This window comes from Rhodamnia argentea, chromosome 9 (assembly GCF_020921035.1).
Source record: "Rhodamnia argentea isolate NSW1041297 chromosome 9, ASM2092103v1, whole genome shotgun sequence".
In the NCBI taxonomy this organism is placed as follows: Eukaryota; Viridiplantae; Streptophyta; class Magnoliopsida; order Myrtales; family Myrtaceae; genus Rhodamnia; species Rhodamnia argentea.
The window spans coordinates 16,581,998-16,595,242 of NC_063158.1; the positions used below are offsets into that span (position 1 = coordinate 16,581,998).

The 13,245-nt window shown below is 38.8% G+C and overlaps 1 protein-coding gene across 1 annotated transcript; it reads right to left on the minus strand.

Annotated features, from left to right (window-relative positions):
* Nucleotides 1-301: 301 nt before the first annotated feature.
* Nucleotides 302-11,443, minus strand: LOC115754891. Its single transcript, XM_048284794.1, has 10 exons — nt 11,302-11,443; nt 11,074-11,187; nt 10,463-10,976; nt 10,213-10,366; nt 9,860-10,057; nt 2,003-2,126; nt 1,780-1,893; nt 1,143-1,656; nt 893-1,046; nt 302-734 (listed from the first exon to the last, which is right to left on the minus strand). Exons 1-10 carry the CDS (start codon nt 11,397-11,399, stop codon nt 532-534), a joined length of 2,187 nt encoding a protein of 728 aa, XP_048140751.1. The 5' UTR covers nt 11,400-11,443; the 3' UTR covers nt 302-531.
* Nucleotides 11,444-13,245: the final 1,802 nt, after the last annotated feature.

A 13,245-nucleotide genomic window follows, 5' to 3' on the forward strand; every position in this document is an offset into this window, starting at 1 on the left:
AGATGGATATGTCCAGAATTACTGGGAATGGTTGCTCAGCTGATAAACACATTCGTTCTTCAAGTCAACTTGCTTCTAGATTCCCGTATGAAAATGACTGGCTATTATTTGAGTTAAGTACACTGTTTAATGAATTTATCCTGCAACTCGTATCCTCAAATGTGAAATTGGATCTTGAACTTCTTCTTTTGTAATCAAATCCTCTAAAGTTGTTACAGTTTTTTCTTTCACGCAGTCACAAAAAGATTGTCCCCAAAGGGGTATTGGCTTTGAGTACGTAATTTACTTACAAGTTACTACACATAAAAGTTACTATTATGATTAAATGGATTGCATACTTTCTGGGGATAACAACCTAGAACAAGGTTGCTATCTCTACAAAGTAGTCAACGTCATTGCAAAAGGGAGAATGATGTGGCGATACTAAGTAGAAGCGCAATCTTAGTTGCACAACATGAATACAAGATAACAAGATATGAAAATCTAATCTTCATTTGCGTTCAGCCAAGTAGTAATCCATAGGAATCATCATCAGAAAGGCTTCAATGAATTGGCTATGTCAATGACAAATCGATACTTAACGTCTGCTTTTAGTAGACGCTCCATGGCAGTGTTCACATAATCCATAGGAATAAGCTCAATATCCGCGACTATATTGTGCTTCGCTGCAAAGTCAATCATCTCTTGCGTCTCCTCCATCCCTCCAATGCCACTTCCTCCCACCATCTTTCTACCTGTGGTTGGTCTCATTCGTTACTAATTTGGCATTTGTAAAAGTCATAAATAGTCTTATACTAAAATAGAAAGCGTTAAAACTATATCGTGAACAGCAATTGTGAAGGTAGTTTTCCCAAGAAGTATTGTAAAACTCAAAAGGCTTGCTTGGGCTTACCCATGAGGAGTGGGAAAGCAAGCAGCTCAAGTGGCTTCTCTGGTGCACCAACCATGACAAGCTTTCCATTAGTTTTCAAGAGACCGATTAAAGGTAAAAGAGCATGCACAGCTGAGACCGTGTCAATAATGCCATCCATTGTACCCATCGCAAGCTGCAGTTAATAAGAGAAAACAACATGATTCTACATTCGATTAACCTTATCCCTATACACCATAAAGGAAAATAATATGTTACGACTATAACTTACTTCCATCTCTTCTGTGTTATGGCTAACCAAGAATGCATCTGCTCCCAAATGGTCCACGGCTTCCTTCTTTTTATTAGGCGAGGTACTGATGACGGTCACTTTGAGGCCCATGGCCTTAGCAAACTTTACAGCCATATGCCCAAGCCCTCCAAGCCCAACCACCCCTAAATGCATCCCGACCTTATCAAGCCCATAGTACTTCAACGGACTATAAACAGTGATCCCAGCACAAAGGAGAGGAGCACCACCATCGAGAGGCATGTTGTCGGGGATTTTAATTACGAAATGCTCATCCGATACCATGATGTCCGAGTAGCCACCATAGGTGGTGGTTCCATCGTAGTACTTTGCACCATAGGTCAAGGTCATCTCGGGACAGTAATTTTCAAGATGGTCTTTGCAATTTGCACATGAATGACATGATCCAACCATACACCCAACACCCACTTTGTCCCCGACTTTGAATTTTGTCACTTTAGTGCCCACTTCGGTGACCACTCCTACAATCTCATGCCTACATATAATGGCCAATTACCATGATTATTGGCTCAAACATGTCAATATACATATATATATATATATATATATATATATATATAAGAGAATCGAAAAGGATGATGTTTTTGAAAACACATACCCGGGTACTACGGGATAAGAAGTTATTCCCCATTCATTCTTGACATTGTGGAGATCGGAATGGCATATACCACAATACAACACCTTAAAAGATACATCCTTTTCCCCGGTGGCCCTATTAAGAAGAAGATCCTCAAATTTCGAGAAAAATAGGCTCCCCTCTGTTATATTTTTGGATGCACCAGAAATGATAATCAAAGAAATGAAAAATCAAGGCGTGCTACCTTCTCGAGAACTTGAAGGGAGAAAGGTGTCCTGAAGAGTCTGTGGCTGCCCATCCAAAAGCCCGCACTGGATGTTCATTCTCTGGTGACATTGCCATATCACTAAGCTTGAACGGCTTCAAATCTCAACTGGAAGAGAAATCGTGTAATCTGTGCGTTTTGAGATACGAAGAGAAAGGTGATGGGATGGGAAGTGAGAAGCGAGGTGTATATATAGGGCTTGAGGAGATACAGGAAGAGGCGGTGATGACGTACTTAGTGACTAGCGAGCAAGGCGGTGATGACGTACTTAGTGAGCAAACATGTGCGTCATCAATCTCTTCCAATTTGTTCGACCAGTCAAATATTGCACGAAAGTTCTCCCTTTCTACTCGTCTGGGGTTCCGCTCTGCTAGCAGCCCAAGAAGAGACAATATAAATCCTGTAGGTGTCGTTTTCCAACAGGGATTCAAAACATTGCTATACCAATTAATTAATGGTTTCCATGTTGAAAGTTCGGCCCAGCCGGTCACATGCCAAATTCAACCACTTTATTATACCCAGGCACAATTTTTTTTTTAACTCACTTACGAATTTAAAATTCCACGCATAATAATTCCAACAAGATGACCAAAACCAATTCCAATCCTATAAGGAAGAACGTGCGGAAAAATATGCAAAACATGCCTAACAGAATCACAAAGTTGTATTACTGATTGGGATACTATCTTGCAATGGAACGTATCCTTTGTTCACAGATTAAATTTCTCCGAAATTCGGCCTTGAGTGCGAGAGGGTCTCGGGAGAGTTACTGTCCTTTGATAGCGTTTTTGAAAGAGAATGATAAGCATTGAGGAAACTGAGGTTCCTCTTTTCTTATGTTATCTTCTATTCAGAAAGAGATAACTTCCCTCGAGTAATCTCCGGTAACCACCGTGAGTTATCAGCTCATCATGGGCGTACATCATGGCCATCATGGACACATAATGGGCATCGTGGACAGATTTAATTAACTTCAATTAACTAATTAATTCTAACAGTAGGAAATTCCACGGAATCTTAAAAAAAATTAAATTTAGAAATATCGACGTGTCTTTGCCGTGAAAATTGGCTAAAGTGGAAATTCGATAACTTTTTTTTCCAATATCTAACACAAATTGCCTAAAAGACACTTTACAATTAGAATTTACCAAATAGTATTTTCATTTCACCGAACCTCTTTAAGGTAAAAGCATTTGCATTTCTCCAAAATCCGAGCCCCAAACGCATCTAGCGTGCGTCAAATGCCGAGGTACGCTAGTAATATCTTGAACTATGGTATTTGATAGAAACACTTGGCTGGCCGACCCAGGCCTGCGTACACGCCCCTCTTGACGGCGATTGTGGTCTTTGTGTCGCCACAAATGCCTCCTCCAGCTTCTCGGATCACGAGCACAAGTTCGCCGACATCGTTTACATGCCACAATACGGCATGCGTAATTTTCTTTAATCTCGAACAATTCTCATATGTTAGTGGCTCTTCGTCTCGACTGATTAAGACTTAAGACGTGGACGTGACTGCCGAAGATCTTTTGAATTGTATGGACCAGACGAAGTCCGACAGGGGAGCTTGGGATAAAAAGTCACAAAGTGCGCAACCAAGCGGCCATAGCTTTTGAACTTGGGGAGTTGCGGCACCAATTCAGAAAATCTCATTTTGAGTGCAAGGTATAAAAGAGCAAAATCCCATTATCAAAAGTTACCTAGTTGATCGTAATTGCTTCATAAGAATATCGCTTCGACAGTTGAATTTTGTTACTATTTCGTGCTATGTCATCATAAATCAAAAGGATATTAGGTTTATCTATCTGAATATGGCATGATATAATCATATTTTTGGTTTAAAAAAAGCATATTTGACTTATTATATATCCCTAATTGATCAGTGAAAATATAGAAAACAAGTAAAAAGTTCAAGTATTTCAACACGAATATAATGCGTCGTGTGTTTTATTCGTGTACGTTTCATTTTACACCGAAAGAAGGAATATTCTTCAGTATGTTCAACAACGTTTGGAATACCAAGCTTTGTTAAAAATAACATACATCCATGTAATCTATTGACACAAGTATTTTTCTAATGGAGATAGATAGGGAAAAGTACCAAAAAAGTCCTAAATCTACTGCATTTGTACCAATTTAGTCCTAAATTTTTCAATTGGACTAATTTATAGGAGTGAGCATGGTTCCAGGGTAAAATCGAGAATGTGGAACTAGAACCCGTAGGATCCAGTTCGGTTCCGGGTTCCAAGGTATGTATGATAGGTTCTAAGTTCCAAAAATTGAGAAACCTGTTTCAATGGGTAGGTTCGAGGTTCCATTACCTATAATCTGGAACCTGGACCATAGATTTTGAAATAAATTTTTATATTTTTCTTGGTATGTTTTTGCACGATTCTATAATATTCTATAATGTCCGATGATGAGTGTATAATCTGGAGCCAAACAAATTTTTTGGTTTCGGGTTTCAAAAAATGATAAATGTGTTTCAATGGATTGATTTCAAGTTCTAAATATAACCCGTATGGAACCTAAAACCACTCACCTCTATTTTCTTTTAGATGTTGTAGCGTTCACTCTCATTTTGCTTAACTAAAAATGAAAAAAGAAAATAAAATAAAAGAAATTGATGGGTTCTCGGGTACCCCGACACCAACCCTAGAACCTACAACGGGATAGGTTCCAGGTTCCAAGATATGACGGATAGGTTTTAGATTTCAAAAAATGAGGAACCTGTTCCGACGAGTAGGTTCCAAGTTTTAAGTGAAACTTGTAAGGAACCTGGAACCGCTCATCCCTACAAATTTAGTCTTAAACCTTGTTGCATTGGTACCAATTCAATTCATTTGGCCAATTTTAGCTGAAAATCGCTGACGTGAATGCCAGCGATGCCACATAGGACAGCCGATGCTGACATGGATATTTTTTAATAATATAATTTTCAAAATATTATTCTTTTAATTATTTTTTCATTTTCTTCTAAACTTTTGTCCCTTTCCTCTCTGCATCTCTCTCTTTATCTACAACCACTCTAAACCTTCATGGGAACCAATCGGTCGTCAAATTGGCAGCGATAGCAATGATGATCCTCTCCTCTTGCAGAGCCATTAAGCTGCTGATTGCATCCTCCGGCGCCATCGAGACACTAATCACAATCTTATCCGGCGAAATTGCCGCAAATCCCCCTTGAATCACCATCTTGCCACAAATGAAGATCGATGCAGTCTCCACGCTTCTGAACCTCTCCACCTCTTGCTAGATCGCTCCCCCTAATCGTCGCGTTCGGCGGCGTTTCCTCTCTTCTCGATAGGGGTGAGTGGTTTCAGATTCCTTACAGATTCCACTTAGAACCCGGAACCTACCCGTCGGAACAAGTTTTTCATTTTTTTAAACCTAAAACCTACCCGTCATATCCTAGAACTTGGAACCTACCCCGTCACAAGTTCTAGTCGGTTCCAGGGTATCCGAGAACCTATCAATTTCTTTTATTTTATTTTCTTTTTAGTTAAGCAAAATGAGAGTAAACGCTATAATATTTAAGAGAAAGTAGATGTGAGTGGTTTTAGGTTCCATACATGTTACATTTAGAACCTGAAATCAATCCATTGGAACACATTTATCATTTTTTGAAACCCGAAATAAAAAAAATTATTTGACTCCAAATTATACACTCATCATCGGACGCTATAGAATATTGTAGGATAGTGCAAAAACATACCAAGAAAAATATAAAAATTTATTTCAAGATCTATGGTACAGGTTCCAAGTTTCAAGTTTCGGGTTCTAGGTAGTGGAACCTGGAACCTACCCATTGAAACAGGTTCCTCAATTTTTGGAACCCGTAACTTACCCTACATACCTTGGAACTTGGAATCGAATTGGATCCTACGGGTTCCGGTTCTAGGTTCTCGGTTTTATCCTGGAACCATGCTCACCCCTACTCCTCGACCTAATGGTCGCCTCCAGCTCGCCGCGGTCCCCGGAGACCACCGAGAAGGCGATGGTGGCGCTTGAGAACGTCACGGCGTCGTCCAGCCACGTGGTCTGCGAGGTCGCCGCTCAAACGACCCTATCTGAGCGCTGGTTGAGGCGATCAAGGAAGGGTCTTCGGAGTGCAGGGAGCACGAGGTCGCGATGCTCCTGGCGATGGTGAGGAGTTGCAAGGACAAGCACAGGGAGGCGGTCCTGAGGGAAGGCGCTGTGCCCGGGTTGCTGGAGCTGAGCATGGATGGGACGTGGAGGGCCAAGGAGATGGCTTATGAGAGTCGGCACGTGCTGCTGCTTCTCAAGGACAGCTCTGACTACTGCGTGAGGGCGAAGCATCAGAAAAAGTAGAAGAAGCACGAGATGGTGGAGCAACTGGTGGAGGAGATCGACATGGAGGGAGCAAGCCTGAATCTGGTGGAGGAGATGGTGGCGAAGCTAAAGCACCATTGGTAGCCTGGCTGCCCTTTGTTCCTCTCTGGAAGAAGGAAGAAGAAGAAGATAGTTTGATTAGCATTAGGGCTTAAGAGAGGTTTTAACAATGGATTAGCGAACGGGATCAAGTTTTTTTTTTTTTTTTTTGGGGTCCAATGGGATTAAGTTGAGAAGGAGTGATTATGATATACATGGGAAGATTGAATTCGTGGATTAGAGAGAGACGAAGGTTGAGAGTGGTTACAGAGAGAGAGAGAGAGAGAGAGAGAGAGAGAGAGAGAGTTGCAGAGGAAGGGAGAGAAGGAAAGTGGCAAAAGTTTAGAAAAAAGGACAAGAATATTATTAAATAATATCGAAGTCCGCACCGGCCGTCTTACATGGCTTCATCGGCTTCCACGTTAGCGATTTCTGGCTAAAATAGGCTATATGGACTGAATTGGCACTAATGCAAAAAGGTTTAGGACTAAATTGGTCTAATAGAAATGTTTAGGACTGAATTAGTATCAATACAATAATTTTAGGACTTTTTTGGTACTTTTCCCGAGAAAGATATATAGTGGCCATACCGATTTATTTGGGTAGGTTCGAGCTTGCCTTGGATTTTTTTTTTGTGTTATTTTTAGGGAAATAAAAATCCTATTTGGTATTTATCAAGTTGTAAAGCCATCCGTATCCTCATGTTTAGCGCACAAAAAAAAAAATTAATAAAAAAAATGATGTTAGTCGTGATGAAAAACTTCAGTGAATATACGATTTACAGATGACTTTGGTTGAGAAAATTTCATGAAAAAGGACAAATACTTTTCGGGAAATTATTTTCCAGGAAAATGGTTAGTTTTTCTATATTAGGTGATATATGACCGAAAATGTTTTTTTGGATCTCATTTGGAAAATTATTTCAATCTTATAATTTTATCTCATGTTTAAAAAAATGAATTTTTTAAGTTCTTTTTAAAATTTTTAATTCTTATTTTTTATCTTTATCTTTATCTTTTTCCCTCCATTGCAATTGGTCGGTGGAGGTCACAAGCAAGCTCAAGCTTGCCTACCATCATAGGCCCGGCGACTGGCGGAGGAATGAAAATTAAATTAAAAAATAAGAAATATAATACAAACTCCAAATACAAAACATAGAATGTAAAAAATAGTAAATGAAATAAAAAATAAAAAATAAAAAATTCGAGATGAGCAATTTCAAAAAATGTTTTCTATCTTTTTAGATTTAGGAATTTACTTTCCCAATTTTGTGCATGGATTTCCCGTTGATAAGAAAGTGTTTCTCGTTTACTAAGTTATTTTCAGCAAACCAAGCAAGTGAAAGTCGAAAAAATCAATTCTCGAAAACTATTTTCACTGAAACAAATGCATCCTAGGTGTGAATCAAAGTTCGGATGCTCTTATCTCCATGTGCATTAATTATTTCATTCCTTTAGTTTTAGGTTGTATGCTTTAATGTAGACATAGCTTTGGGTCGGATTTAGGTGGATCCGGATTCGTGTCCGGATCTAAGTCGTAAAATCGGTCGTTCTAAATAGGTGACATTGGATGAACCCATACACATCCTATTTAAACCAAGTTAATGCAGGATCAACACCTACACAATCCTATTTAACCAGATTAATGCTTTTTTACCCTATTTTTGTCCTTCGCAAAATAATTTACTTTTTCAGGTGCAAATATTTCTATGGAAAATATCTTTGACAAGTTAATAAATAGAAAATTTGTGTAATAGTCACGAACTTATGATAGTTTTTTTAAATAACCGCATAATTAATTTGCTCGATACATCATAATGACAGATCAATAAAAAATTGGGAATCTTTTAGAATGGCTATGATTAAATAGATTGTCAAATCGAAGAAAAGAATGTTTACAAATCATAATAAGTCGAACCACATAAGAGTATCTTACAAGGAAAACACTGTAATAATTACTTTTTTTTCTCTAATAAAGGAAATTTTTTTAATAAAACTCCAACATCCAGCACAATGGTATGCAAGTTTGGCTTCCGACCAAAAAAGTGACACTCCTTTGACATTATATAAATCACATCTTTATTAGGATATTGCATATATGTTACGCACTACAATAACGAACATTGTATAATTTTAACTATTTCCTATTTTCAGGTATGATTATGATGATTCAATATAAAAAAAAAAATTCCTTCATTTTTTGGGTCAATCAGGTAAAAAATAGTTGACCCAGCTCAACTAGTAAATTTTTTGAGCAATGTAAGAGATACTAAGATTCGTCCACTAAGTTAACTTGGTAAGTAATGCAACGCCCTGTAATTTTTTGTTTAAGTCAGTGGCCTTTTAAGCACACAACCAAATTTTGTCACGAACTAATTTAGGAGATGAATCTTAGTATGTCTATGAAGTTCGAATTTTTTCCATTCATCGCATTTATAAAACGGAATCTTAGAAATTGTATGCTTCTTCCATGACTAATAAGACAAGATATTGTGTAACTTTGAATGTTTCAAATATTCAATTATGATTCAAAAAGAAAAAAGACAAAGAAGCTTGTTCTCATGTAAACAGATTTAAAAGAGGTTGACTCGACCCGACTCAAGTAGGAAATTTGCAGGTCATAGCACGTTGACACGGTTTTCCAGTGTGTTGGGGAAAGACCATCTATGCCCTATTACCCATAACTTAATTTCAAAGCGGATTCAAGTTCTTATTTGAGTAAGTGCACTATTTAACAAATTTATCATTCAACTCTTATCATCAAATGCGAAATTGCATCTTGAAACTTCTTGGTTTGCGATCAAATCCTCTAAAGTGGGTATTATCATCATGCCATAGGTATCACTGTGACGCTAGAAACGTGGTCGATGCATGTCTCCTTCGACAAGTCTTCTAATTTTTTTCTCCACCAGTCAAATGTAGTTAGGTGCTGAGCTTGCAACATTATAAGATGCCAAGTGTAGTTTGATTAAGTCCGAGTTTATGCTAATGATGCCAAGTGTTTACATAAATTCAAAGCAAGTTTTGGCAGATGAGCAACGTATTTGAGAAGGTGAGTGAGGGTCAATGAACACATTTCCTTGAAATTTCGATTGGGTTAGCAATAACTTTGGTTGTAGAAGTACATAATCGTGCCGTTTCCAATTTGATTGCCGAACTTTGATTATCTTACTTGCGATTCGGTCTGTCATGTTCGTGATCTTGTGTCGATAGAGGGTGATTCCTATACTCCAAACATTAGGAATGTGACATCAAGTGGACTCAGCCAAAAAAAGGGTTGCTATATATACAAAGCAATCAATATTATTCCAAAGGAAACATGATTCTATGACAACAAGTAAAAGCAAAATCTTAGTTGTAAAACATATTATGACATAACAAGATAGGGAAAACGAATCTTCATCCACACTCAGCCAAGTAGTAATCCATTGGACTCATCATCAGAAAGGCTTCAATGAATTGGCAATGTCAATGACGAATCGATACTTAACATCTGCTTTTAGTAGACGCTCCATGGCGGTGTTCACATAATCCATAGAAATAAGTTCAATATCCGCGACTATGTTGTGCTTGGCTGCAAAATCAATCATCTCTTGTGTCTCCTTTATCCCTCCAATGCAACTTCCTCCCACCATCTTTCTACCTGTCATTGGTCTTATTCGTTAACATTTTGCACTCGTGAAACTTAGAATTAATCATCTACTAAGACTAAAAAGCTTTAAAATATCATCTTAGACACCAATTATGAAGGTAGTTCCAAGAAGTGCTACAAAACTCAAAAGACTTGCTTAGGCTTACCCATGAGGAGTGGGAAAGCAAGTAGCTCAAGCGGCTTCTCTGGTGCGCCAACCATGACGAGCTTTCCATTAGTCTTCAAGAGACCAATCAAAGGCAAAAGAGCATGCACAGCTGAAACCGTGTCAATAATACCATCCATTGTGCCCATCGCATGCTGCAGTTAATAAGGAAAAATAACATCAATATACATTCGGTTAACCTTATCCCTGTACATCACAAAAGAAAATAATATGTCGTGATTATAACTTACTTCCATCTCTTCTGTATTACGGCTAACCAAGAATGCATCGGCTCCCAAATGGTCCATGGCTTCCTTCTTTTTGTTTGGTGACGTACTAATGACGGTAACTTTGAGGCCCATGGCCTTAGCAAACTTCACAGCCATGTGCCCGAGCCCACCAAGCCCAACCACCCCTAAATGCGTCCCAACCTTGTCAAGCTCATAGTACTTCAACGGACTGTAAACAGTGATCCCAGCACAAAGGAGAGGAGCACCACCATCGAGAGGCACGTTGTCCGGGATTTTAATCACGAAATGCTCATCCGATACCATGATGTCCGAGTAGCCACCATAGGTGGTGGTTCCATCGTAGTACTTTGCACCATATGTCAACATCATCTCCGGGCAGTAATTTTCAAGATGGTCTTTGCAATTTGCACATGAATGACATGATCCAACCATACACCCAACACCCACTTTGTCCCCGACTTTGAATTTTGTCACTTTAGTGCCCACTTCGGTGACCACTCCTACAATCTCGTGCCTACATAAAATGGCCAATTAGCATAATTATCGCCTAAAAAATGCCTGTTTATTAATATGAGAAAATCGAACGTGAAGATGCTTTTGAAAACTCATACCCGGGCACAACGGGATAAGAAGTTATTCCCCATTCGTTCTTGATATTATGGAGATCGGAATGGCATATACCACAATACAATACTTTAAAAGTTACATCCTTTTCTCCGGTGATCCTGTAGAAAAGAAAATTAACGAATTTCGAGAAAAAAAAAAGATATGTCCATCTATTGTATTCTTAGATGCACCCAAAATGAGAACCGGAGAAATGAAAAATCAAGGCATGTTACCTTCTCGAGAACTTGAAGGGCGAGAGATGTCCTGAAAAGTCTCTGGCTGCCCATCCAAAAGCCTTCACTGGATGTTCGTTCTCCGGCGACATTGCCATTTCACTGAGGTCGAAGAGAATTGTGTAATATGTGTGTTTTGAGATGCGAAGAGAAAGGTGATGAAAAAAGATTGAGAAGCGAGGCGTATATATAGGGCTAGAGGAGATACAGGAAGGAGTGGTGATGACGTCCATAATGACTAGCCAGCAAGGCGGTGATGACGTACTAAGTGAGCAAAACATTGTGCGTCTTGTGCGTCATCACGTCTTCCCATTTGTTTGACCAGTCAACCGTTTCGCTAAGTTCTCTATCTTTCTACTTGTGCCTGCTCTGCTCGCCAGCAGCCCAAGAAGAGACAATATAAATCCTGCAGGTGTCGTTTTTCAACAGTTGTTGTAGACATTTATATACGAATTTATTGAAGGATGAAAGGTTAACCCACGTTATTTCCCGGCCTCATTTTTTTTTAAAACTTTTTCTTTCTACCATTCTACACATTCAACAATTCCAACGAGAATTAGGAAATCCCACAAAATCATGAATTTAGAAAGAACGATATTTTTTTTTTTTGGTACGAGATTTCTTTAATATTAAAGGCACCACACCGTACATCAAACGCGGAGGTATACTAACAATAGTTCAACTCTTATCATGACATGGACGGGACTGATGAAGGCTTTCTTTATTGTTTGGGCAGGACGAAGTCCAAAAGGCAAGCTCGGGATAAAAAATCGAAGTAGTGTGCTATCAAACTCACATAACTTTTGATCCGAAAGGAGTTTTAATACCCATAATATCAATCCGGAAAACTCGTCGTAAGTGCAAGTTATGGAGGAGCAAGACATCATTTTAAGTAATTACCTTTGTTTGTAGTAATTACTTACTAAGAATATCAATTTGATGGTTTTCTTTCGTTATTATCTCGTAATGTCTAATGATAAAGCAAAAGAATATTATACTTATATATGTGAATATGGCATGATATGATTATAGGATATTCAACTTATTATATCATCATATTGATCAGTGAGACGTAAAAAGCTCATGTATTTCCAGGTGAGTATTATATTCATTTATTTATGTAAGTTGGAGCTTGCCGACTGTTTGTGCTTATGTAATTCTGATTAAGCATATGCTCGCTGAGGGAGACTTTGACCAGGCTTGTAAGACGTCCACATTTTTAATTGATGCTAGTGGACGGTTGGGATTACTTCATCCGTTTTTCATACGTTCTAAAAGGCATGTTTGATTTTGGTTTGGGTTTCCTCACATACAACACAGTACTGATTTTTTTTTTCCACAAAATTTTCCAACTTAATCGATCCGATGGAGCAACCAGGTTGAATCGATTGATTTGCGGACCGGAACCTAAAGGTGTCAAACAGATGGGTCGGATTGGGTCAGGTTGGGTTTGGGTCGGATCGAATATGATTAGACTCATATTGATCCATTTTCATACGGTACAAATTTAACGATTCATACTCGACCCAACCCATGGTACTTAAAGACTTACGTATTAAATCAAATATAGAATACTTATTTATTACAATTTATCAAGAAAAACAATATTGCTAAAACACTTTCGGGCAATTGAATTTTTTTTAATTTTTCTAAAACTTTAAACTATTATTACCCATCGCCCGCCACCGCCCGCCGCCACCCACCCCCACTTGCTGCCACCCTCCGCCACCCACCGCCTCCAATTGTATGACAGATTGTCCGCATCAACAAAAGAGTGATTGGGACAAGCATCATAAGTATAAGGGAGCACGTCCACCAAGGTCCGACTCTTACCGAAAATGGACGAGTTAGAATCGGGAGGGGAGTGCTTGGTAAGAAGAGTGTGCTACCAGAGAGAGGTTGAGGAGGCCATGTCATGTCGATGATCACTACCCCGACCACTGG

Excerpts from the sequence above, each read along its gene's own strand:
- LOC115754891 (XM_048284794.1), bottom strand. The coding sequence starts at position 11,399 with ATGGCAATGTCGCCGGAGAACGAACATCCAGTGAAGGCTTTTGGATGG. Across the intron at positions 11,188-11,301 it reads CCCTTCAAGTTCTCGAGAAG|GATCACCGGAGAAAAGGATG; the intron begins GTAACATGCCTT and ends TCTTTTCTACAG. Across the intron at positions 10,058-10,212 it reads TGCTTTCCCACTCCTCATGG|GTAGAAAGATGGTGGGAGGA; the intron begins GTAAGCCTAAGC and ends GACCAATGACAG.